Raw genomic sequence first — 27493 nt, 5'->3', positions numbered from 1 at the left:
CTTCTTGTGGTATTTCAGTCTTGTCAAATTAAGGAGAGAAGGCCTTATAATTAACTTAGGATATATACCATATAAAATAATGTTTGTCATTTTTACTGTCTAATCAGTCAATAATATCACAGGTGGCCTGTAAGTTAAAAAAAAAATGTCTAAACTGTTTTTGTAACCTTATAACTATCAAAGGTATTTGTTTGGGGAGAAGGCATTGAGAAAGAAGAGAATTTTAAAATTGCACAATTACAGTTAAAAAAACAGAGCAAGCAACGTCATGTGTTTCTGAAGAGCACACTGTTTAATTTTATAGTAACAGTATTTTAAGAATGCTGACAGTACACAGGAAGGCAGTGAATAATTCTTGTTGCAAAACCCTGATGGTTTGCTGTTTTCAAAATGTTAAGATTTAGTCAGCCCTGGATTCCTCTAAGGAAGAAGAGGACAGTTGGGGGAAAAAAAAAAAAAAAGCCAGTAGTAATGTATCAAAGCAGCATTCAAATAAAATAGAGGTTTGGCATCCTTACTTAGAATAGACTGGAAAATGCATTTGTTTTCATGTACCTTTTTTTTTCGTGATGTGCCTGATTGACTTGTTTTAATACCGGTGTTATTTACATTTCAGGGATGGGCCTCTATTATGCAGGAAATTGTCCAAACCCCTCAGCTATATTTTAAATTGAAATTATTTATTTTATGAAGTGATTGTGCAGACTTAATTTAGTAATCTGTTATTAAATCTATAGTTTCAGGCTGTATAAAGTCTTTATATAGCATGAAAATGGGCACATATGAAGATCTAGGCTATATATACACCTGGTTCTGTATATTAAATCTTTGACATATGTTGTCCATTTTCAGAAACAAATAAACTGCTGCTTTTGAAAACTCAGCTTCTCTTCCATATTAGGGAATTCTGCAGACTCCCTATGTTCCTTAGCTTCAGTATAATGCTAAATCAGTTTGTACATGAGTCTATTTTTAGTTATGAATGAACTTTATGGAGTGCAGCACACAGAGCGATTTCAGAGATTCTCACTCATAAAACCCGTGTGTCATGCGCCTCAGTTACAGCTGTAAACATTATGCAAGCTCTGGGCTTCCTGGGCCGGAGCCCTGAAATTTCCAGGGGGGAAAAAGCATCCCCCTCTCGCCCTTTTGTGCAAAATATTAGGCAAATAGTAAATCTGCCGTCGTGAGATGAGGTTAAATTGTGTGACCTTGGCTGTGGCGGGCAGGCTGCCTGGCGTGGCAGCAGGGGGACGCTAGAGGGCAACTGAGAGTTTTCTTTAAACCAGCCGAGCTGGAGATGGTTTTTATATCAACTGTTTAAACTCGGTGAGGATTTATTTTCCTGTCTGCAGATTTCACATCAGTAACCTCGGAGTTTCCATTGACAGCAGATAATAATCCAAGTGAAGTTCTTGTGGGGGAAATGCAGCGGGAGCGGGTCCGCAGCCTGCTCTTGCCCAAATAAGGCTTTTTTTGCAGACCCCATGTGTTAGATAATGATCAACTGACAGTCGGTCATGAGTTAATAATGCTGGATGCTGAAATATGCATACCATGTGGTATACAACAGTTCTGCGGGGAGAGACAAACACAGCTATAATTAGACATCTGAAACACAAGGAAGTGTGTAAATTGTTTAATAGTCTGCCACTTAATTCACTCGGATAATTTCCTAAGAACCAGTATTGACTACGGAAGAATATTGCACAACTGACTGCATATTTAGTTTAAACCCTGCCCTGCTCCAATAAATTTATGAATACAGCTCAGTTTTATTTGGATTTTTCTGAGTGCTAGAGATTTGCTGAGGCCAAAATGAAGAGATGGGTTCTGTTTTGTTTGTGTTGATGTTTGGGATGATTACACCAAGTCTATGGGGTTTGCACTCATTTAAACTGGCCACATGATCTTACAATCAGGACTTTAAAACCACCATTTTTGGGGTGTTTTGGGACTTGTACAGATTCTCTAGCTGCCTATACACAACCTGACAAAATTGCCAGAGCTCCACTTCTGTGTTTTGTGGGTGAAAAAGTGCAGATTCCTTCCTGTGCTCAGCAGTGCTGGGCAGCATCCCCTCTGCATCTCAGCAATAACACCCCATGTCACCCAGATCTCCCAGGGTGCCAAGGCTTTGATCCCAAGCTCTCTGCAGAAGTGGAATTGCCTCTGAACCCTTTGCTGACTCTGTGCACTGTGGTAGGGGTGACTGGCAAGCCAAGTGCTGCAAGTAAAGTTGGTGATGACCCAGAGATGTGAATGAGCACAGGGCTTAGGCTGTGGCTGCTGCTCCTGCCTCCACCTAATGCCTTGTGTAGTTGTTGTGGTGGCAGCTGAATGTAGGCATCAAAGGGGAGAGCTTACTCTGTAGTTTCTGCTTGTCACTTTACTAATATCTTCATGCAGGTTGATTATGCCTAACAAATTTTGATTACTTTGCAGTACAGTGATCAAGTGCAAAGGAAAAAAAAAAAGGAAAGGAAATTATAATATTCTTACACACAAAAAAAGAATCTTATATAATCAGTTACAAATCAGAAATGCAAGAGATTATTTAAATAATATATTTGTCACTTTCACATTGTGCACAACTTGATGATCATTGTTTCCTACCTGGCGTTGTTATTCCCAAAAGCAAGGTCTTGGAAACTGTCCATTTTATCCTTCTGGCATGAATTTCTGCCTGCTTATATTCATGCACAATGTCCATCAGTCAATTAGCCCATCTCATCCATCTCTCTGCGTGGATACGACTGGTTACGTTCCTGTTGTATTTCTGAGGTATGTAGGTCATGTCTCCATTGGGTACTGCTGACTCTGCTAGACAGCAATTACACAAACGCTGCCTTTTACTGGAGAGAAAAAGAAACGTTGTGAGGAAAACTGCCCTAAGATTTGCCTTCTATTTTCTCCAGCCCTCTAATGGAAGGTCTGCCCTGAGTGTTCTGATGAGTTTCGATCAGACAGGCTGACTTACATGGCTTTGCTGCGCGTTTTCACTTCTTGTTGCCATGTTTGCATTGCCTTTGTCTTGGCTATTACATAATCTGTTAGGACCTGCTCATTTGCTTGCTCACTTTCTTTGCTTGCCTTTTTTAAAATTTTTTTTTAAATTATTATTATTGTTTTGTGAAGTCAGGCCTACACTTCCTGAGTGTTGCTCTGACCCTCCAACAGAAACTGAAGCCCCTGTCTGCTGGGTGCAGCCTCCCGGGAGGTGACCTTTGGGGATGGAGGGCCTTGGGGCTGGAGATTGACTGAGGATTTCTGAGGGAAAGGGAGATTTTGTGAACCCATGTCTGATCCTGTGATGCTGCCCAAGCACAGGGTGTTTTGTGATGAGATAGGAAGATTTCTTTGTTCAGGGCTTGAATGCTTCATTTCCATTAGTGAAAGAGAGCGCTATGCTGGCTTGGTTGTGTTCTGTGCTGAACACAGGCTCAAAGTTGTGGCTAGCCCCAGTTAGGTCATCAGATGTCCTTGCATGCTCCAGGTCTTTACGAGTTGGGCATGAACTTTGCTGAATCAAGTCTGCAGCTCTTCATGTTCCTTGTCCTGCATTGCTCAGTACTTCACCGTGTTTGATCCTATATTCATGCAATTTCTCACCAGAAGAACCACTGAGTCATCTAATCTGGTATGAACCCCAAGTAGTGGCTCATCAGCCAAAATTGCTGGCAAACTCTTTCATCCAGTTCACCACCTTTTTTCTAAAGGAGAAGGGAAACAGCTGTTTGAGCAAGGAGCAGAGCCAGACAGCTGGACGCCTGGTGGTGCAGCCAGCCGGGCTGCTGCAGCCGCCCGCAGCGGCCAGGCTCTCCTGGCAGCAGCCTGACAGAGGGACACCCAGCCCCAGTCTGATACCTCAACCCTCCAGACCCTCAAATTCACCTCTTGCTTCCTGCACTGTGCACACCAGCTTGTGTCTGGCGCAGGCTTTTCCCAAAGGCCTTGAGAAAGCTGGTTATACACATGCCTCCATATTCTGGCACTGGATCAGGTATGGGGACTGCAGTGCCTGGGCATGCCTGGTTATGCCTCCTCACTCCTGTGTGCCAACTTTTCTCACCTTTGAGGAGCTCCTGTTACCTGGTAAAGTGACTGCTCTGTCATTTTTGCTCAAACCCACCACAGTTTGAGTTTTTCCGACCTCCCTGAAGGCACTTATTCCGTTTGCCACAGCATCTTCCTATCAGTGTATGATGAATTTCCAGCGGGGAGTGGCCTATGAACAGTCACCCTTGGCTGGATCAATAGGACCTGTAATCCCTGTTTGCAGGTTTCATGCTGGAGCTGTATTGAGGAGCATTGTGTTTTCCTGGTCTGTTTTCCTTCTGATTACTCATTTGTATGAGTCAGTCTTAGGACTGTGCCAGTCCTCATGTCAGTGTGAATGTAACTGTCAGAGGCTTTATATTTATTTCACTGATTAAAATTTGTAATACTTACAAGGTTAGGAACAGCCCCTGTGGAATCCCACCAGAAATCTTTTCATTTGGTAGAAATTCCCCACTGATGCCTACATTTAGCCAGTTCTTAATCCATTCAATATACGCTTGAATAAAATTATGTAGTGCTGGTTTTTAATCAAAGTATTATCTAATATTAAATCAGCTGTCTTACTGAATGCAGGTAAGTTCCAAGTGTGCAGCTAGTTTCTCTAACCAAGCTTATAGTTTCAAAGTGTAAAATAAGGTACTTTGTTTGTTTTTCTTTTCTGTTGTTTTAAGATCTGGTTTCTGTAAAACCTAGTCAATTGACTGGCTTTAATTATATTCTTTTGCAAGCATATCATCTGGCTTCTTTGCAAGTATGGAACAAATATTTACCAAACACCTCTGCCTCTTTTTGAATCATTAGTAATAGTCCTGTCATCTGTAGCCAGTAATAGGCCTACACCGAATTTTTTTGTTACTATTATTTTAATTTCCTCTAAGGTCTACTTGAATGTCATGTATTTGTCAAGCATAGATTTTTCTCTGAAGTCTTCAGCTTTCCATTTCAATTTACTGCACTTCATAATTTCCAGCACATATATAGATTTTGTCCAGGAAAAAAAAAACCCACAACTTTTTTCCATTTTTTAAAATCCACATTAGTCAGCAGGACATATAGAAGTCCAGATCAAGGAAAAGTCTTAATATCCAACCATGCTGAAATAAAGAAAAAGAGACTCCAAGCCTCATCCTGAACTTTATCTCCATCTTCCATGGAAAAAAGAACCATTAATTTTTTGGCAAAATTCACCAACCTGATGTCTGCAGTGCCTCTAAATTTTCAGTTTAAAGCAATGCTAGTCTGAACCGTAATTCATGAAAAATACTAGCATTTTGCTTCCTTCAGAGATTGTCTGGTCAGGAGGGGGGTCAAAACAACAGTCTGCAGCAAGTCATATGTCTCCACATTAATCCACACAAGAAAGTGTCTGTTTCACTTATTTCCAAATGGGGAATGTTTTCTTTAGAGAGGTAGCAAATTGATTTTCCCCACATGTAGCATGGGATATCTCATTTCCAAAACAAAACTTTCAGAAATGGCTACACAAGTCCACTCTTTCTCCATGTGGGTTAGAGTGCAGCATGAATCCTGAATGTTTCCTGTAAGGTTGTTCACTGCTGTTCTCTAGAGTTTCCAGGTCAGGCCTGGCATGTTCAGTTGTAAAGAAAGGAATAAACAAGTGTTTTCATTTGGAAAAAGCCTAGTAAAAATAATTTTGATATTTGGGTTGTTTCATGTCAGCTTGAACAAGCATGAGGGGTGTCTGTGTGTGCACAGAGAGGCTGTGTGACCTCCACAGCTTGGTGAGGGCTTGAGTTGTTGGTAGGTGCTCACCATTGACTTCCATAGGTGTGCTTAGGATGCTGTTGAGACCTTCCCCAAATTGAATTGATAGTGATGTTTCCTAAACACGGGTCTGGGGTTTTTTTAGTGCAGACTGATACTTTGCTTTCTTTTCCAGGCACTTTAATTTCTACCCTTTTGATGCAATATTAGGTTACTTACAGCTTGCTGCTTCTCTTCATCAGCTCAGCATGCCTGGGCAATAAATGCCCCAAGCCCTCATTTTTGGACCATGTTTCCTGAAGGCAAAAGCTTTTAAATAAACTTTCAGGGGTGAAAGGAAAATAAATTAAATGTGAAGGCCTGAAGTCAAATGCAGAAAAGGGAATGAGGGCATGGAGATAAAATAAGGAGATGATGGTGACAGAGAAATCAAGGAAGCAGCTGGGACTCCACAAAATATGCAAGATTAACTAAGCTTTGAACAGTTTTTGAGACCATGCTTAAATACAGCAATATGCTTTTCTCAACTTCCAGATATTGCAGAATGCCTGAAGCCCCCTAGAGGGGTAAGTGTTAAAGCCATTAAACCTGTTAACTTTCTATTCATTACGTTTTAAAAGGTGCAACATGTAACCATGTTTTTCAGCCAAGGGCTGACTTTTGCCAGGCTGCATTAGGGATGTCCTCAGCAACCAGCTGTTTGCCACCTGCTAACAGGCATGGTCAGTTCATGGATTTTTTGGAGATCTGGGGCCATTCTTCTCACCTTGACTTTGATGGCCAGGCACCTCCATATGCCACCTCCAGCTTCTATTTGGCACCTGACTCATGAATAGCTCTGGGATCTGACACATGCTGCCATTTCCACCTGCCTCAGAAGGGAGATCTCCTAATCTGTTCTGTATGTACTGATGGTTTTGCAGCTTAGAGCCAAGGATTCTGGTATCACAGCTTTTGTGCTGAAGACATGTGAAGGACTGGCACAGTGCTGGAGGATTCTGTGAGGGGGCACTGTGCAAGGTGTCCTTCAGGGAAGAATGGCTGTGGATGCATTTGGCAGCTGTGCTGCTACTGCCTTGTGTCTCTTCTGAATCCAGCACCACTGTTCATCCCTGTTCATTCACTTCTTGCAACTTCCACTGCTCCACCTAAATCTTGGTTTGTGATTACCTCCCTCTGGTACACTCCCAGCTCTGCATTTAGAGCTCACCTGACTCTGTGAGCCCACCCTAAATGTAGACCCAGATCTTCTGCTGGCCCTTCCTTGTCAATGGCCATGGAGATTTTTAGAAGCTCAATTGTTTTTTTTTTAAGTGATTTTTGCAGTTGGCAAACATGCTGTTGTTCTTCCTTCATCTTTTCACAAAACATAGTCACAGAAAAAAGCAGGCAGCCAGAAGAATCTGGTTGGCAGTGTAAGCTGTAAGTCTATTAGCAAAATATGGCAATGGCCTTCTTTTCCTTTTTTTTTTTCTTTTTTTCTCCTACTTTTGAAGTGTGTCTGAGAACCTGGAGTATCAGCAGGCCAGAATCAAAAGTTGTATCAGGAAATAGTTACCCAGGTCAGAGAGGCCTGGAAAGGCTAGAACTTTGATCACGGGCATTACAGTTGCTTAGATGTGCTCTAGAGTAAGAAATGTGGAGCAAGCAATTAAAAGATACATGTTTTAGGCATGAGTACAGTACTTGTTTACTTACATGGTTTGCTGAGCAGCCAGCAAGGTCCAAGGTTATTTTGGGCTCAACATGAGTAAGTGATCCAGGTATGAAAAATGAGGTAATGCATTCCAGGCTCATTAAAAACTCTTGGCTACAACACTGATTTTGACAAAGTGCCAACATAGCTTGACCTCAGCTCTGTGAAGGCCACTTTTTTTTTTAACACCCTCCCTATAACAACAAATCTTCTGCATCAGCCAAAATACGTGAATGTAGAGAACAGTGTTATTGGGAGAGTTGAACTCCCTGGACCTCCAGTGATAATCAAACTCTAAAAAAGAGGTCATTTTACAGTAAGTGACCTGCTAAATTCAGGTACCCCAAAACAACAGCCATTATTTCTTGACTTATTCATGGCATTATCAGTGTGGATGTAGCTCAGGTGAGGCTGACCTGATAACAGGGAGATGGCAAGCCCTGTAATTACTTCCCCATCCTGGATGCATAGGAAAAAAAGGTGGCAGGTGAATGTGCTGTCTTGTTGTGGCAGCCCATGTTTTTCCATTGTAAACAGTGTTAATGGTCATGGTTGATTTTGGCAGTTCCACTTTTGGGTATTTATCTTTCCCCTGCATAGAACTTGCCTTTCTTGGGGTAAAACCAGATCTGGGAGTTCTTCTAGGCAGTGGCAGTGGGCCTGATAATTTACACATTGGCAAAAGGCAATCACTTTGTCAATTACACAGGAAAGAAAGTTATTTTTACTGGTACTGTGTTGTCTCTCTCATACTCCTGTTACAAGCACTCACACCAAAGAGGTAGCAAATAATGCAAACTTTTTTCTGTACTTATTTATTCATTTTTTTTACTTCAATTTTCTTTGCTTATGCTCTCGCCTTCTGGGAATGTGTAAATTATCAGGCCTCACTGCCACAAATGCTTTCAGAAAATGAATTTGAAAGCCATATGCACAAACACATGAAGAAAGTGAATCATTTTGGATATTCTTAGGTAGTCATGCCAGAAGTCCTTCTCATCTAGAAAACAGAAGAAAACCCATAGGATACTCACTTAGCTGTCCAGTACATACTGAACATCCAACATCATCAGGAAAACTGAATGTGACTAAGCCACAAAATGTATAAAATAGCTTTAAAATAATTATGAATAACAAATTCAAGACACTTGCAGCATGCTCATGAATATGTCAAAAATTAAACAAAAGATGACAAAATTGAAACATGAATGTGACTTGTAAATTATTTCTTCTGTCCTAGTCATATTTTCTCGCTCACACGAACAAAGTGAATGTCACTGAAATGCAATAATCTTCAAATAATGTGTTTATTTATAATGGTTTAGGGAGCAAATATTAATGGCTTTGTTTCAAGTGTGATTTGGGACTATGTCAAATGTTTTCTTTTACAGAGTAGATATTAGATGCCAGGACCTTCTCTTCTGATAATAATTCCTGTTGCTGCTTTCTTGTTAATTGTGTGTCAGATGTGAAGTGGCTCTAGGTGATTTAAAACCATACCATGGGGCATGTGGGATGGTCCTTGTGTGTGCTGCAGACAAACCTTCCCTGCTGCAGCTCCTGAGCCACAGGGAGAATGCAAATACCCCATTTCATAGTGGGTTTGTGCCAGTTCTGCTGTGGAAAGCTCCAATTCAAACAGTGTTTATATGCAAGCTCAATATACCTGGAATTTAGGAACAAATGCCTTCTTGCTTTTAAAGCTTTTAGCAAAACATTAGCAGTGCTTTATAGTGTGATGCAAAGTACAGTGCCAAAACTCAGGATAACAAGTTTTTTTGAAAAACATTGAGCCTTGAACTAGTTTCTTTATTTGTTAAAAAGTAAGAACAGAATGAAGGAACAAAAGAAAAGACAAATAGCTCACATGCAAATATGTTTGATGGTAGCTCAGCCACATCCCTCTTTGGCCATTGGTTGGGCCAGGCCTGGGGATCCCTTCATTCAGAGGTTAATCTTTTAATATGTATGCCAAAGTATAGTAAATTGAGGGAACATTTCTGTTTCCTTCAGTACCTTTTTAAAGAACTCAGCGACTGCTGAGGCAGCCCGTGGCTAAGGATCTGTCCGTCCCATCCAGGTCGTGTGCCAGAAAACTCCCTGCAGGCATCAGGAGGACATCAAAGCTTGAGCGGGGTTTGTAAATAAGGCAGGGCGGCGTGGCCAGAGCTGGCAGCCGGCGCTGGAGCCCTCGGAGCTCATCCCACGCTCCCGCCGAGCCGCTCATCTCTGTTTGGATGAGTAATGGAGCGGCTGGGGGAGGGGATGTGTAAGCGCCGAGCAAACGCTCGGTGCTCGTTTTGTGTCAGACTGACATCCACACCACGTTGGGACTCCAGCGACGTGGTGTGCAGTCACATGCTGTAGCATTCATGAGTACTGATATAAATCAGGCAGATGTTTGTCGGCTGGAATGGGTAATCATTTCTTTCTCTCTTTGTTTGATTTTGCATGTTAGCCTCAGATGACAATTTCAGAATTGCTTTCTGCAGTATTTTTCAATAAGCAGAATGTGCTTCGCTGGAGATAAATGGAGATATTTCTGTAGGGAGATATATGTATTTTTAGATAGACACAAATATGGACTTACTCCCATATGCACGCGCATATATATATACTCATACACATATAGATTTATTTTTTTTACCTTACACCAGTGTTGGGGGAAGAAAAAGGATCTTTTTATTTTAAACCCAAAGGTTTTCTTTTTCTCTGAACAGACCAAATAAGAAAGTGCTACTCAAACTATAAAATCCAATTAGCACCCTTTATTGTGTTTGCAAACTAATTAAAATGTAAAATGTCCTGAAACCACTGGCTTACTGTGTAACAAATGAAAGATTAGAAACAATTAGAAGACACTCAAGAGGTTTGTGATGTTTAGATTTCTGACATTGTTCTAGTCTTCCCTTTAAGTAAGGAAAACAATGGTTACCTAAAAATTAAAGGTTTGAAGGAAATTATCTTCTTCGGTACAGTCATTAGTTAATGATTGTTTGTCATTTTAAATGTTGCCATAGTAGTCCAAGGCTGATTTTTAAATCTGAAAGCAGAGGGGACATGTAATAATGAGCAAACATCTGCTTCATCTATTATTTCTATCTATTATTTCTATATATGATCATAATTTATGTTGTAATAGCACTATTGAAAGATGAGTGTGATATTTTTTATGATGATCCATATCCCATTCCTCGTGTGGCTCAGCACAGCTAGGATTTAGTCACTGTGTTATTTCAGAGCTGTTTTATCTTAAGAATTGGACAAAACTGAAAGTGATTCACATTAATTTGTATGTGTGGTATGTAACCCTTATGAAACAATCAATCACTTATTTCAGTACTTGTCAACTTCCAGAACTAGTTGTTAAGGGGTTTTTTTGATCCCTTTCAAGACTCAGGGGTAATTTTTTAATTTTTTTCTTAAACTTTTTTAGAAAAACTTTGACAAGACTGACAGGATATATAAACATTTCTTGGAGCTGTAAGGAATTTCAATATTTCAGAGCATTTCCAGTGCCAGATGTTTCCCAAAGTTGGAAATAGCAGTTAGTACTCTTGCTTGAAGATTAGACATAAAGGCAGCAGGGTGATTAAAATTGCCTGTTAATATTAAATTTTGTTCTTTTTTGTACCAGAGAAAAATATTTGTGCTTTCTCTCTGATTCCTTGGGAGACCAGTATTTGACTTAATATTAATTAGTTATGTGAAAGTAGAATAGATTAGCCTTGGGGGATATTCTATAGAAATGTATAGTGTGTCAAGATGTAACCACAGAGGATGGGAATCTCATAATAAGCATTTACTGTAGACAGATGTGTACATTTCTGTGAGTGATTGTAGTGGAATTATTTACTATGCTTTTGGCTGTTAAGAATCCACTGTGTATGACAATGTGCTCAAAGTGTTCTCCATTAATTTTCAGCGCCAAATCTTAAAGGCAGACCGCGCAAAAAGAAGCCATGCCCACAGAGAAGAGATTCATTAAATGGCATTAAGGATTCCAACAATAATTCTGAAAGCAAAGCTGTTGCCAAGGTAAATCACTTAATAATACTCTTTTCGGCACTCTCCTCAGTTTTAGGTACAACCCTGCCTTTGTTTCCCAGCATGCGGTTTCACATTTAGAGTGTAACTTATTTTCTTGAGGAGGTAAACTTAATTTTTTTCAATAGTTTTATTTTTCACTTTAAATCATGCCTGTGTTCAAAGTTACCAGCAATTATAATCACGTAACAACCTAATGCTATCAGCTTGTTGGTAACTGGTAGTGCTTAAGCTTTCTTGGCATCTAGTGTTAGTTTTCACATTCTGTGACACACAAACATACTGTGTGACAGTATCTAGGAATTAAAAATAAACCTGGGAGCAGCTCACCCTGTTACAATGTACTTCTAAATATAAGTTTGAAGATAAACAGACTGTGAAATAAGAGCTGCCTCAGTAATGGTTTCTAAGAAGCAAACACAAAAGGCATTACCCTGATGTTAAGATCTCGACACTTTTTAATTGGAAAAAAAAATAAAAGATAAAGGCAGGAACTCAATATGAAAGCTTAAAAAAGATCTGGACTGTTTCTTTAATACTTACTGCTGAGCTGCATGTTCCATGGTTTGCTGAATAGAGCATGCATTTACAGTGCTGCAGTGCTTAGCCCATACTGCAAGTAAAAATGGGATCACTGATTAGTGTTTATAGACTTAATCTCTAAGATATTTGTGGGTTTGTGTCCTTTCCTTAAAATATTTTAAAATGGAGTTTCTGTAGTATAAATTGCATCCTATTTTGTATGTTGTCTGAGTGGTTTTAGACAGGAATTTAGTTTTCTCTTAAAAAAAAGAGCAGCACAAATGGCTCCTTTCAAGATGATTTAATTAGAAACTCTAAGGTGCAAAGATGGAAAATTACTTGAAGCAATAGTTGATTTTTATTTGACAGAACTTTGTCACTTATACTTTCAAGCTAAACAGGTAAAGAGATTTAAATATACTCTTTAGCTGTTTAGCTTAAAACTATAAGTGACTTTTTACACCAACTCCTCCCAAATCTATTGTTTCAATAAATTAGATGGATGTGTATCTGAAAAACACTTGCATTGTTGTGACCATCTCTTCAGGAAATACAGTGGATCTATAGATCCATTTGCGTTGGTATTGTTGTACACAGTGAATGTCCTGGGAGATTAGGAGGTTAAAGAGGTCAAGTAGGAGTGTTCTGCTCTCAGTTTCTCACAGGAAGGCAAATTAAATTCCACCTCCTCCTCCTCCTCTCTAGGAGTTCAGTTAAAATTGTGCCTTCTGTTGATGACGATAAAGGAGGCTGAAGTTCATGATGAAACTCTGCCCTTAAGTCATTGTTTCTCTTCTTTTTGGGCCGTCTTGTGCTCAGTTGGAGTCTGTACTATCGTATTAGACAGCCATGGTAAGAGGTGATGGAGCCTGGTGTGTTGAGTTGCAGGGTCCTGCCAGATGCTATAGAGTTTGTCTGAATGTTTTCTCTGTGAAAGAATGCGCAAAATCCCTTGTGTGAAAATGTCTCAATTTGCCTCAATTCCCCCTCCCCCCAAGCCATTTTTCATATCAAAATATCCACATTGCATTGTGGCATGGACCATATTGTCAAAGCACCCCAGACTGTCGCACAAGTAGCTCTGCCTCTTCAGCACCTGATATATAGGTATTAGGTAATTAAAAACAACAATAACACTTCATACCAAATTGTTTATCCTCTCTGTTTATCTTTGGGTTCACTACTAGTCAGATGGGAGGATATTTCAGATAAGAAGTAATTCCACCTATTTATCTAGTCATACTGTGCTCATCATTGTGCAGATATTAATAGCATTAATTATCTTGGCCAGCTTAATTTCATTATAAATAATAGACATGCTCATGATATAATGTCCTTGCACATAGTCACTGACTTCACTGTGGCTCTTCACATCAATCTGTGTCTCAGGGCTGTGGATATACTTCCCTGAGAGGGGGACAGTGAATCAAACCCTCCACAGCAGATGTACTGCACTTTGTGCAGACCCTGCCTCTGCCTTACTGGGGACAAAGGAAAAGGGTATTTGAAGAAGGGGAGAAATAGAGATCCACCTACCATCTTCTCATTGCTGGAAACTGTTAGGATGTGGTCATCTGCAGCTCCATGTTGGAGTTCACCATTGATTATCCTCTGTGAGTGCTCCGTATCTGACTAATGCTGACAATGGGTCCATGGAGAGCAGGATTGAACACTGCTCATGTAAATGGGATTAATCCACTTCAGTCAGATGCTGAAGCATTTAGCAGTCCTGGCCATATTCTTGTTGCAGATAAAATCCCTTCTGACCAGAAGTTGTGCAGCTTGCATTGTCAGATCCTGTCACTCAGTGTCTGCAGCAGCCTCATTTCTCACTGGTGGGGTGATGGCTCTGATGGAGTTGCAGTGGCTGAATGGTTTGGGTTGGGAAATGGCAGAAAGGGCATTCCAAAGGCTGTGGTTTTGAGCCTGTCAAGACCAATGCAAGCTGCACAGTTGTCATGGCTTGCTGAATTTCATGTTCTCTACTGCCAGTGACTAGAAAACTTAATTCTTAAAACCAGCTTCTCATCAGGCATGTTTGTCTTGAGCTATCAGCAGATTGTTGTGAGGGTTTCACAGTTAACCTGACAAGGAAAAGTGGCTGGTTGGGTAGGAGCATTTCTGGGTCAATTCCAGTGTAGGTGACTTGTTAGAAATAGAGTGATGGGTCACAGGTAGTGTGGTCCTGGAGCTGCAGGTGCTGCCAGGGAAGGGTGACTCTTTTGTGTGCCACTTCTTGCTTTTGCTCTCTGTATCTCTTTGGTGGTCACTGCATCAATTTTAGTGCCTCCTGGGGAAGATGCCAGGGGAGTTCCCTCCACGGCTGGGAAAGGAATACAAGGCCATCTACTCCAGCAGGATCAGCTCTCCTGGAGAGGGATATATCAAGATCTTCCCTTGAAACACTCCTAGGACTCTGGAGGCTTTCATACTTGATGTGTCATCAGTACTGGACAGGCTTTTGGAACTTGGGGGCTCCAGCAGATGACCCTCATTGTACCTGCTTCATGCTCCCAGAGAATGTTCCCAATTCAAAGTGTGTTCTAATGCTTCTTAAAAATGGCTGATGTGACCATTTTGAGGAACTGAAGGGATTAACTTGTTAAACATGGAAATTGTCCCCAAATGGATCTATTAATTACATCTCCTAGTGCAATTGCTGAAGTAAACCTCTCACTTCATTTGTACAACAGGATCTGGGAAATGAGTTTAAAAGTTGCCAGGATATGCTTTTCCTGTGGCAACAGGTGGCCTGGCATGCTCTCAGACCTGGAGATTTATTCCAAGTGCCTCGATCATTATCTGATGGAAACTGTAAAGTGCAGATCTGCTGTGGTCTGTGTTGTGTGTGACCTCTGGCAGGAGAAGACAAACACGCAGTTGTACCCGTGAGTGTTCACTGACCATTTGGTCATGGATCATCCACCTCTGATGGAACACACAGCAGGAGATGGTCAGATGTTCCAGACCCCATCTCAGTGCACCTCCCTCTTATCCAGCTTAACTCAGCTGTGGCACCGGGTTTGTGTTTTGAAAGAGAAGGGCAGTTTGTGGTGCTTGGAGCAAATCTGATATCATTCTCACTGATTTTGATATGTTTATGCTGGATTTACACTGGTGTTGCCCAGAATGGCATTTGACCCTCTTTGTTCTCATTAATCATTGGTCATGGCATTCATCCATATTGCCTGTCAGATGGTGGGGAGGTTCCAGAAGTGAGGTTTGGACCTCAAATGCTGAGCAGATGAAGCATTGTAGCCTTCACCAAAGCTTTGTTGAACCCAATACTGATTGGAGTCAGCCCATTGCATTTTGACACCTCTGATTTCCACAGGGGCTTTGACCTTGCTTCTCTGTAGACATAGAGAGGAAGGTTGTGTGTACCATGGGTTTTTCCCACTCCTGGTAGCTTTCTTAACATTACTTTGCCTTTGTCTCCTTTAGGGTAGTATCCCTTGCCATTAGTTTGCTTGCACAGCTGTGAGCTTTGATTTCACTTAGAGTTCATGCCCAGGTTGTCTTTGTAAACATAGTTCTGAATTGTCTGGTTTGGAAAACAATCCAAGCAAGTGGGTGAGAAAACTGAAATATTGTTCCCAGGTCCAGTGAATTTGTTCCAAATTTGCAGCTCCAATTAAAAGTCCTAGAATTACTGAAGTCATGCATTCCTTTTGAGAGTGTTAACCCAGTCTTTGGTGAAGCACTGAAACGTATGACAGTGTAATCTAAACTTTGGAAGCTGCTAAATAATTTTTGTGAGATGCCAAAGTACAAAAAGTCAAGGAATTACAGTGCTGACCTGAAAAGTGGATGAGGAAGTCCAAAGTTCATTTAATAGGAAAAAAAACAGTTCAGCTCCTCTGAGCTTTGGATGAAACCAATGATCTTCACGAAAGTTTAATCAACAAGCATATCTATTAATCTAAAACACAAAGGACGGTGTCTTGTGCTGTAGGAAGACAGCATCTCTTTGAACTGTGCAATTGGAGAGTATCAAGCAGTACACTGGACATACTTCAGCAGCAAGTGATCAAGAAAAACCCCACAGGAAGCCCATTTCCCAGTCCCTGCTGCATTGCCTGGGAGGAGTGAGCCTGTACCCTGCAGTAGCCAATATTGGAGGTTTTTCAGCAACATCAGTTGCCATGGAAAACTGTGACCACTTGTCCACTCTGCTTAGGAGGTACCATTGCTTTGTCCAGCATCTGTGGAAAACTCTGGAGCAGATCACCTGAACTCAGTACTCTCTGCAAAGTTAATACCTGGAGCAGTTTAAAGATTTTGCTTTCCCTGAGCCTGAAATGCCAGAGTATCTTTTATTAAGATAATATAAGCATATTGTGGTTGTGGTCTTTCCAGTGATATTTGTTTACAAGCACTTACATAATGCTCTTCATAGCAGTTGCTTCCAAATTGTCCACAATATCCAGAAAGCAGCTGGTTTAGAAGTGACAGTTCTGAAGGAGGGTCCATGGGTTGCTTGAGCAAGAACTCCTGCCTTCCTGCACAGCAGGATGCCCCACTCTCCTCTGGTATCCTCCTAAAATACCAAGTGATGGCTCTTAGAGCCTCCCTGCTCCCTCTGGGAGCACAAAAGGACCTGTCTTGGATGGGCTGGAACTACTGGAATTACTGGAAGGCTCCTGACAGCACTCAGAAGCATTGATGGGACAGTGCAAATCCGAAATACATGTAACCATCTCCACTATCTTGTATCAGAGAACTTCCAGTATTCCATTGGAAATTTATTGGTCCCAATGTCTTGGTGATGTACAGCTTTTAAACATCAGGTTCTTAAGTGAACACTCGATTTGTAATTTGCTTCATTCAGTGAGAGGATTATCTTCAAGAGGGAGTGCAGAATTAAACCAGCCTCACTGGGTATTTTTCCTCATGTATGAATACTGAGGAGAGGTGAAGTGGTTCCAATTTATTGATTTCCTGACTGGCACACATCTGCTGGGCAGTCCAGTGGGACACCTGGAGCTCTGGGACTCACGGGCATTGGGGATGCCAGTGTCTACCAGGAAAGTGTCCAGCTACCAGCCTCTCCCCTCTGCTAAATGCTTAGGATGCTCAAATAGACTTGACTTGAGTCCATGCTACAGCAGAACCTCCACTCTGTGCTGGGGGCTCTGCCTGGATAAAGCTTGCCATGGTTTGCATCTATTTTGGTGGGCCAACGGAGAGAAGAATGTGTCATTTCAGAGCTGGCTGCTGAGCATTCCTGGAAGGGGCTGAGCACCCTCAGCTCCAAGGGTTGTCTACAGGAGTTGACAATGCTCAGTGTCAATCCTGGAACAAGGGTTATTATTAGACTTGCTAATGGCAAGTGTATGTGAGAGATAGAAGCTGTGACATAGCAATGTATAGTCATAAAAATGCAGATCTGGAGAGCATTACCAGTGAGTTATAATGATTTAAAGATGTGGCTGTTTAAAAATGTTGTGACTAAGATTCAGAACAAGACATTTTAGCTCTATAAATAGCTTCCTTTGTTTCCCCTCAAATACAGTCGCATGGTTTGGCCTTCATTTTTTTAAACAATCCATTCTGCTAGGAGAGGGTATTTGTTCCTTAAGTGAAAATTAAAGATTACCCAGATCTGATATGACATCTTTTCTTTTCCCAGGTAAAATGTGAGGCTAAGTCAGCTTTGCCCAAACCCAAGAGTAACAACAGCAACTGTAAGAAAGGCTCAAGTGAGGATAAATCAAAGATTGCCATAGGTGAAGAATGCAGAGCTGATGAGCAGGCTTTCCTTGTGGCTCTTTATAAATATATGAAAGAAAGGAAAACACCAATTGAACGAATACCCTATTTAGGTTTTAAGCAGAGTAAGTATCCTTTTTCTCACTTTTTTGTTGACATTTTAGAATGGTTTGGCTTCTCTGGAGAAAGCAATTGCACACAAAGCCTATTTTAAAGCCTTATGGATGGGGAGGGACCATGTTTATCTCTACACATTTTCCAGTCCAGGCATTTCACTGTCTTATGCCTAGATTTGCATCTCTTCCTTCTGGGGTAGTTGCTGCCGGATATTTATAGGTTTAAATCCGCTGATTATGACTAGAAATAGGCATGTTGAAAACTCTCTAGTTTTCTGTTTTGTAAATCTGCAGTGTCTGTAATGCCTTTCTTCTGAGTTAATAATATGACGTATCTTTATTGTGCCCAGATGTTCTTTATGAAAGGACAAATAATAAAGGAAGACATTTAAAGGTGGTCAAGAAAGGCACAAAAGGGATCATATTTTTAAGCCCCAAAATGTGTTTCTAGTTAATAAATTACTGACTTTGGAGAATAAAACCAGACTGTATCTGCTTAATACAGAATGCAGTCTTGAGAATTGCTTTGCCATGTACAGTTTGTAGTGCCACAATCTGTAAATTATTGTATGTGGAGAAGATACAGTTGAAACTGAATTTTGCATAAATATTGCAGCACAATGTAGACCTTTCACAGTTTCCAACAAAAGCTGTAAATGGGGGAATTTCTCCTCCTTATCTATAGATTGAATGATGCTTTACTTCCTTAAAGGGAAAACGCCATGTATTGAAATATTATTTACTCTAATTTATCTCCTAGATTAAAACCATGTGTTATTTTGATGAAGAATGTCAAACCTGTATGTTTTACATAACAATTTACATACCTAATAGCAATTGGCACTGATTGCAACAGGCCTCCAGCAGCCATTATAAACTTATATAACTCAGAATGATTACAGTGTTTGTCTGAAAACTGGCTGCTTGAAATGGGAGTAAAATTAATGTACTATGAACAGCTTCGTTGCATTATGCATTGATTCAGATTAAATCAAGGCCTAAGCAAAGCTCTTGATAGCTTTGAAGCTGTACAAGGTTCAATGAGGCTTTCAGAACATTTTGTGTTGAAGAAATTTTTTATTTCTCCCCCACCCCCCCATATTATTCTGCATTCCATCAAGCATGGAGACAGGGTGGGCTCAAAAGACAAGCTAAAATATTATTTCTAAAGTTGCCCACTGGGGGTAGGGCCTGCTGCTAACATTTAGCTGAAATACATTGAAACTTGCCTGACATTCATTATGAGGAGGGACCTGATCTGGCAAGTACTTAAATACCAAAAGTATGCTGAGAAGAGCAGAAATGTTTGCAGGATGGGGCTCTGTATTTGTCCAGCAAGGCTTGTGCAAACATTGCCAATATAAATAGGTTGTTGGGAAAAGGCAGAACATACAGTACAGCAGAGCATCCCCCCATGGAGAAGGAGATCCCATTCTCCATAGTCTGCAGTGTTACTGCTGACCTCAAGTATTTGTAGTGTGTCTGTGGGGAATCACTGTTGGTGGAATTGTGCACACACCTTTGATAGGACTGACATGGATTTTTCTTCTAACAATTAAATTAGCTAAAATAAAAATTTAAATTAAAATTAAATTAAATAAAATAGACACCAGCAAGCAGTGACCCCATGGGACAGGGGGCCAGGATGAAAAGCACGTGAGAGGAGAGTAGTTCTGCAGGAAATAACAACTCTCTCCCAACACATCTTTTGAATTGAGTTGCCTCTGTGCCCTGACCCCACAGGCACAGGCAAGGCACAACCAGCCACAGCACAGTTATTCCAGTAATGCTCATTCGTGCTCCATCTGGGTTCATTCACGCAGGCCCGCTAGAACGCAGCTTATTGTTCATTGATTATGGAGCCCATTATCTGAGCTGCAGTAAATATTGCATATTGTCTAATCAATAGGCCTGCTCTGTGAGCCAGTGTGTGGGGCTTGCTTGCTTGCTAATGAAACCGGTATTAAACAAATAATTAAAAGTAACATTCTTCCCAGTGAGTAATTTTGATTATCAAAGTTATGAAAACATGCTATAGTCATTATACCGTGTTTCTTATCAGCAAAGTCAAATGAGCCCATTACCTTTGTCTCAGTGTATTTTTCCAGTCCTGTTAAGGAATTTCTAAGTGTGTTCTCTTATATGTAATTAAAAATATATATAGTATGGGCTAATATTTACTCTTCAGATTATGTAAATACCTCTTTGGAAAATGTTTCACAGGAGCTTTTTCAGGGACTGTGAGCTTTTTTTTCTCTATTTTTCTTTTTTTAAAACTGTTTAATTTACATTTCTTTGAAATATGTTGGCTAATGCAATGCTTATCTAAATACTTATTGTCCCTCTAACAGTTAACCTTTGGACTATGTTTCAAGCTGCTCAAAAACTGGGAGGATATGAAACAGTAAGTGTTTAAGTAACTTAAATGAAATAATTGTGCAATCTAACTTTTCCCTGTTAGAAAAAAAAATGTGAAAGCAAACAATCATTTGCTGCATTTTAGACTAGCTGTACTCATTGTGGGTTTATTGGGCCATTTTTGGAAATGGTCCCAATTAGTTCCAGATCTGGCAAAATTGTAAACTTGTCGTAAAAACTCCAAGTGGAAAACATATGTAACTCTTCTCTGTCAAGGAAATTAGTTAGGTCTGTAATTTTTTCCCATGTTGAGAAAGGGCTATTATTGTACAACAAGCCAAGATTGCATAAAAGAAATTTCACTTGGCAACATCCCTGACATCTGTTCATGTCTAATATGGGAAATGTATTAAAGGCTTTCAAAAGTAATCAGCATTGTCCATTAAGGAATAGTATGCTGCAGAATCTTCTCTTATTCCAAGTGTAAAAGATCTTTATTAGACAAGGGTCAGTATCACATAAACAGGAAGTTATCAAAGTAATTCAGAAAAGTCTCTGACACTTTTTATCAGCTAACCATATCTGACAAGAGCAGTTTATTTTTAGCTCACAGGAAAATTTGATGGCCACGGATGTTACAGCATGTATTTTGAACCAATAAAATATTAGAGCAACAAACTCAGATTAAAATCTTGAAATGAGAAGAAAGAGCCGCATTAATATGGCACATCGAGATGACATCTGTAATAAAAAAACAATTGACATAGGAAGATGTCGTCACTGGAAATATTTTCTTTGCACACAATGATCAGATTAAGTTGTTCAGTTCCTGCCACAGTTAGATGAAAGAAATTATTTTTGCTTTGTTTATGAAGTAATCTGGGACATATCTGTTCTGTAGAGAAATGACAAGAAGAAATGCACTATCAAGAAACTGAAAGTCATTTGAACCAAAATGCAGAACTCACTGTTTTCCTTCCTTCCAATAAAGCACATTGCTCTGTACATCAGCAGCCTGGGCTGGTTAGCATGGGTGTGCCTGGGATTTTGTAAAACGTGAAATCTAACATTCTTTAAAAAAATATGTGCTTGATTTGGCTTTTACTGTTGCTCTATCTTTCATTAATCAGCACATACCATGCTTATGTACAGGGGTGTGTGTAGGCGTGCTCATGGGTATGTATGAATGAATAGCTACCATAGATAGATCGTTACAGCAATTATGAGCAGTAATTGCTCCAGTTGTAAAGTGCAACGAAAATGAGGGCTGAAATCTTGAACTTGATCCAGAGTACCAGGGAAGGCCAGGAGGGAGATTGAAGGGAGAGTGACATGTTCAGAGTGCTCAGGGAGGCGAGCAATTTTGACAGCAATGTTTCAGGTTTGCTTGAGGGGACTGAGTACAGAAGCAGGGAAGCCAAAGTGGTGGCTTGGTGGAGAGGCCTGAGTTTTAGTGCCAGAGGGAGAGGGATGGATTTAGACGAGCTGGGGCAGGTGAGCCTCTATACCTGAGGGAGAGCAAGAACAGGATTGTGAATTTGTGACCACAAGGCCACAGAGCCAGATTTGAGAAAGGTGACAGGATCAGAGAGGAAGGATCACATACATGAGGATGTCAGCCAGAGTAGCTTCAGTCCACACTTCTCTCAAAGCTCCTGTCCTTTTCTCAGTGACAGATCTTCTCTGTTGTTTAGGGGCATTTGTCACCTTGAATGAAACTGTACCAGCAGTGCTTATTCTTCATAGAGAGTAAACTAAGCAATTGCTCCCTGTTCAGTAAATGGCAAGGCAAGCACAGCTCACACCCTCTGACATTGCCATGAGCCCAGCTTTCTTTGGAGAGTGACTGTGTCTAAAATGATGGGCCTGTCCTGTTTCTATGATGTGAGTGGCATCTGTGCTCTTTGCAGGCAAGCCGAAGTTGGGAGGACTGTTGTGATGCAATTTAAGTTGTATATGGAGCATGAGGTTTCCTGACCTCATTCTCTTCTGTTAACAGTCTCATCCTCGATATGGATCTGCCTTTGATTTAAATTCCCTGAGTATCATATTGATAGCTGTTGCAATACTTTGACCTGTGCACACTCTGGGATTTATTATTTTATGGCCAGTTGATATGCATTGAGTTTGCCAACTGCATTAGTTTGTATATAGTTTATAATGGCAAACCCTGCTGAGAAGCTTTTGTGTTTTATTTGTTTCATTTTTCACAAGTCAGTGGATGGTAGGGGTGACATGGACCTCAGTTATCAGTTCTAGGATCTTAGGCAGGTCTACTTAGATGCAGAAATTTCAAGTGAGTGCTTTAATTCAATGTTGAGCAGAATCCAGCACTCTCATACACAGTGCCACCATCTATTGATGAGGAGAAGTTGTGGAGTGCAATGGCTTTGTCAAACCTGCCCTGTGTAATATGCATTTATCTCTATGGCCCCTTCCATCTGTCTTGAGCAAACCATTACAAGGGCTTCATCATGTTTAATTGGTTTTAAAATTTCACAGGTTTCTGGTTTGAGCATTGAGATAGAAATAGGTCTTTTCTCTTGGAAGTATTGTAAAGAAAATTATATTTAAAAGTAGATATTTGACTTCAACATGTGACAGCCATTTTATGAGCAGGAAACAGATGAAAGATTGCTTAAAATGACATGTGGAAACTTAAAGTAGTCAGATGACAATTTTTTAAGCAGCGTAGAAACCTTCTCAGTTAAAGCAGTTGCAAACTTTACAACCTTTTATTTGGCAGAACAGTTATAGTCTACCCATTTTTAATTTTATCCACTGCGTTGTTCACTTTGTTCATATATACGTGTTTTGATGCAGTCTAAAAAACATTATTGAGAAACAAGCATGGATCATTTGTGGTGTTTTTCAGCTTCTGCACAGATTCACGGAAGATTTTTGTGATATTTTTGAGTCCTGTCCTGTCAGTTAAGGATCTAAAAGTGACTGAGAACAGGCAGGAATTGGATTTGAGATGCAGGGAACTTTCTCAGCCATCTGACTTTCCCCCTGGGGGAATGGATCCAGTGAGGCTTGACAGAGAGCATTACCTTTGTATATGGGATATACATACAGGATATCTAATGGTGTCAAGTCATGATCGTGTGTCATATTTAAGTGCTCTCCATTTCAAATCCTTAAGAGTGTCATTTCTCCTCCATTTTATTACTAATTCTTAGTTAGTTGTCATCTACAACTGTGTAATACCACACTCCCTTGTAGTTGTTGTTGAACAAGGCTTAATAAAAACAGCAATCCATACAAACTGGTTTAAGACTTTAACAGATGAAGCTGTCTCTTTGTAGTTGGTGGAATCATATTTCTCCTAAACAAAGATATGTGAGATGAGAGCATCTTTGTTACTAATAATAGGAGAGTGCATTGGAAAGCACTCTCTATAGCAGACCTTCACAGTATGAATGATTTAAAATGTCCCCAAATCACTGGATGAAACATGAGACAATGCCATGTTGTAGGGGGCTCAGCTGCAGTGGCATTTGACAGCCATTGCCTGGAATTTTCTCAGTCACCCTAAGTCAAGTGAGTAAAAGGTGCAGAAGTTCATAGATGGGAAACTTCCAGGACTTTCCTAAGGAGTTGTCCTTGGCAAATTATGTAGTAGCATTTTTTCCTTTTGAGCCAACATAAAAGGAGTGCCTTGGCGTGTTTGCAGAAGGCTGTGCTGCTGAATGGACTCTACCTGGAGATGTCTTAGAAAGATAAAGGATAAAAAGAAAATTAGGTGGAGCTTAACCTTCAGTATGTAGCAGCCAAAGGTCAGTGGGATCCCATTTAGCTGCTGCCTCCTGGAAGCAACAATGAAGTGCTTTAATTTTTAAAAATTAGTGATTGACGCATACATCAGTCCTGTGTCTGGGCAGGCCCGATGAAACTGGTGTATCAGTGGAATGCAAAGCTAACTGGGTTTGTTTCATACAGAACTAATTCCCAGAGCTCTGAAGAGAGCTCTGAACATCATGTACCATGACCAGAAAATCCCCCGTTATGTTTGCAGCAGGAAATAAGCAAGAAGCCTTTCACAAGGAAGGGAGCTGGGAGGTAGGATTGCAGTGCAGAAGACCTTAAGATTTCTCAAAGTAGAAGACACCATTAAAAACATGTTTGTAAACAGCCTTCTGCTTTAATAGATAAGATCTATTCTTACCTATAAGATAAGCCTTTATATGTGGTTGTTTTTGGTTTTTTTTTTTACTACGACTCACTGCATAATACTGTACTTATAGGAACCAGATCAGATCTTCTCTTACATCCCTAGACAGGCCAGTCTCTTTGCTTAACTCGTATTTCTCTTGGTTGGGGAAGATTTCACACAGGTTTTCAAAGGTGCTGGCAAGAACTTGTATGAGAAAGGCCCTCAGTTTGCACATGGTCAGTAGGAATATCCAGCTTGAGCAGTCCTGCATGACAAGAGTTCACTTTCCTCAGTGAAGCATTTTGTTCAGATTGTTTAAGGATGTAATTAATCAGTTCCTTTAGTCCTTTGAAGTTTATTAAGCATAAAAAATAAACTTTCCAGAGCAGGGCAAAACTCAACCCCAGGCTTTGTTAGAATAATAATTGTTTCAGGGAATGTCAAATTTAAACTCCCTCTGTGGGAGGGCACAACTCAGTTAATTGCCAAGGAGCTCTGGGCCATTGCAGATGTAGAATTGGATAGAACTGGGCAAATGTTTGTGAAAATACTATTATTCTAAGTAGCTTAGAAGAAAGAGACACAAAAAAATGATCCATGGACTTCAAAGGGATTCACTTTTCCCCTTAGTTATGTTTACTAGTGTTCCAGCTTGAGTATCAGCTCTTGAGTCAGCGCATGATAAATGAGACTAAGGCTCTGAAGCTCTCCTTTTGAAAATGGAAACTGTGCTTCTCAGTCACATCAAGGTGATTATAAGGGGGACTTACAGTAGTCCTCCTGCTAACTAATCCTTGGTTTAATTTCAAGTTTCTGCTCAGCATCACTGTTGTTAGCCAAGGTTTCAGGTCCTGGACAGCCTTGCAAGCCCAGTGAGGTTGTGCTTGTCAGAGGGCCAGAGCACAGACCCCAGAGCAGCTTTGTGCACCTTCCTTCCCCCATCTGTGATCCTGTCAGAGGTTTGCTTGCAGGAGTCCTCAAGGGATCTGTGAATTTTTGGGAGCTCCAAGAAGGCAAGGGCTGGCTGGCCACACCTCTGTCCTGTCTGTCCTGAGGAATGGTGGAGTGTGAGAGGCAGGACCAGAGGTAGCTTCCCATCCAGGCATTCCTCCACAGCAGGATACCTGGTCCAACTCTCATTTGACTTTTTGGGTGGCATAAGGAGCATCCATTCATATTCTCAGGATGTGATGTTCTTTATGGCTCAGTAGGACTCTGGTTTTTCAAGCACTTTAGTAGTAATAATAATAAGGGTGGGTAGCCTGGGGAAGGGACAGCATAAGAACTGAAACAAAACAGACTTAGTATGAACCTTATCATCAGATAAGTGTTTGATTTGTATTTAAACAACTTACTTGTGTGGAATTTATCCTTGAATTGCTTGAATCCTTGTGCTGGTAGTTTTTGGGTTTATTATGAAAGACAGGAAATAAAATTAGTGAATGAAGTCAGTTCATTTAGCTTTATGTAAGGTTCAAGATGAAACACCTTTTTTTTTTTTTTTTTCCCCAAAGTATCTATAGGTGTAAACTGTGCTTAAGTGCTAATAGTGAATTAAAGCTACTGCTGTTTTTTGGAGAACTCTGCAAACATTAAATTTGAAGAAATTGTAACGTTATCAAGTGATAAGACTCCAACCATGCTTTTGGCTTTAGTGAATAATTTCTGCAAAGGAAGGATTTTCCCTTTCTATTGAGCGAAACAGAAATATCTCTTACCCTGTAATATTTAATGATGGTAGCTATCTCTTCTTGTTTAGATTAAAGTTACAGGCCTCAGATTGCAAGTTGTAATATTTGTTCTCTTCTGATTGCTGCTTTTAGCTCCTCAGTAAATGCCATTGACTGCTCTGTGGGTAACTCCAAAGAAGCCTCCAGGGCTGAATATATTAAAATCCATGGCATTCCACAGCAAATGACAAAATTTTCCCCAAATTGCCCCCACCAGTTTTCTACTGGCTTTCTTTATGAGCTGCAGGCAAACAAGGGTGATCTGTTGTGCTTGTCCTATTCCTGTTTCTCTTCCTGTTTTAAATATAGCATAATATATAAAATAATGAAGTGGTATTCAGAAACAATCCTTTTGCCAGGTCTTCCATCTGTTATTCCGTGTAATCCTAATTTCTGTACAAAAAAAACCCAGAACCATGGTATGCAATTCAATATGTTACAAGATGTTTATTTTCATCAGCACGGTCCAATAAAGCACACAGCTCAAATATTAACATTGGAGTACGTTAAGATTTCAGTACTATTTGATCTGTATATTTTACAGATATAAATGGATAAAAATAAACAGCCTGTAACATATATAGTTACGGACTATGCTTTTGTGGATTTACAGAATTCTGTGGTGGATTTGGGTTTTGCAGCAGATTTATTTTCTCTAATTCAGTTAAAATAACTATGTAATCATTATTTGTGCTGAATATGGTTTGAGCTTCATTTTCATAATTCACTGTGGGATTTGTCTGCATAACTTCTGATAGTTAATGACCCTGTATTGATTGAGATTCTTTTGTGAGTCTATATTGCTTGTGACTTGATAATGAATCAGTTAGATCACTCCATTTTAGAGAGAAAGAAAATAGACATAGTGTTAACTTACCAAAAAAAAAAAATACACCCAAAGCTCTGTGTACTCTGTATATTCTGTAGGGGCTTTTATAGTGCTCGTAGTACATGCTGTTCTGAAAGTGTCATATGTGCATTTGTTGTTGTGAAGTCAAATGCTGTAGAATCTGTAAAGATGCAAGATTAAATTTTCCATTGCCATTTTTACAGATAACAGCCCGTCGACAATGGAAACATATTTATGATGAATTAGGTGGTAACCCTGGAAGCACAAGTGCTGCTACATGTACTCGCAGACATTATGAAAGGTAAGATAACAAATCTGAAATGCTTGTTTAATAATGAAAAAATTAATTTGGAAAGCCTTCAAAGCATTTTATAAGGAATTAGAGAAAAGGAGAGAGAGTCGTCTTAAGATTTAGTAAATAGCTCCCCAACAGTTTAGTCAGATAATCCATTGTGATTTAAACCAGAGTGTCTGTCTCCAGTGACTAAGTAAATAAAAAAAGCATCTGATTTTTCTTTG

At 40.1% G+C, this 27493-nt stretch overlaps 1 protein-coding gene across 1 annotated transcript in view; it reads left to right on the top strand.

Annotated features, from left to right (window-relative positions):
* The window catches only part of ARID5B (AT-rich interaction domain 5B), a 113209-nt gene that overhangs the window by 66631 nt on the left and 19085 nt on the right, over positions 1–27493 (top strand). Inside the window, exons 4-7 of the mRNA XM_058810470.1 lie at positions 11409–11521; positions 17685–17889; positions 20232–20284; positions 27178–27275. Of these exons, the coding sequence (XP_058666453.1) occupies positions 11409–11521; positions 17685–17889; positions 20232–20284; positions 27178–27275 (469 nt within the window). The remainder of the gene's footprint in view (positions 1–11408; positions 11522–17684; positions 17890–20231; positions 20285–27177; positions 27276–27493) is intronic.

Source organism: Ammospiza caudacuta, chromosome 9 (genome assembly GCF_027887145.1).
Source record: "Ammospiza caudacuta isolate bAmmCau1 chromosome 9, bAmmCau1.pri, whole genome shotgun sequence".
Taxonomy (NCBI): domain Eukaryota; kingdom Metazoa; phylum Chordata; class Aves; order Passeriformes; family Passerellidae; genus Ammospiza; species Ammospiza caudacuta.
Note: the sequence above shows the minus strand (reverse complement) of the source record. Positions and strands in the feature narration are given on the sequence as shown.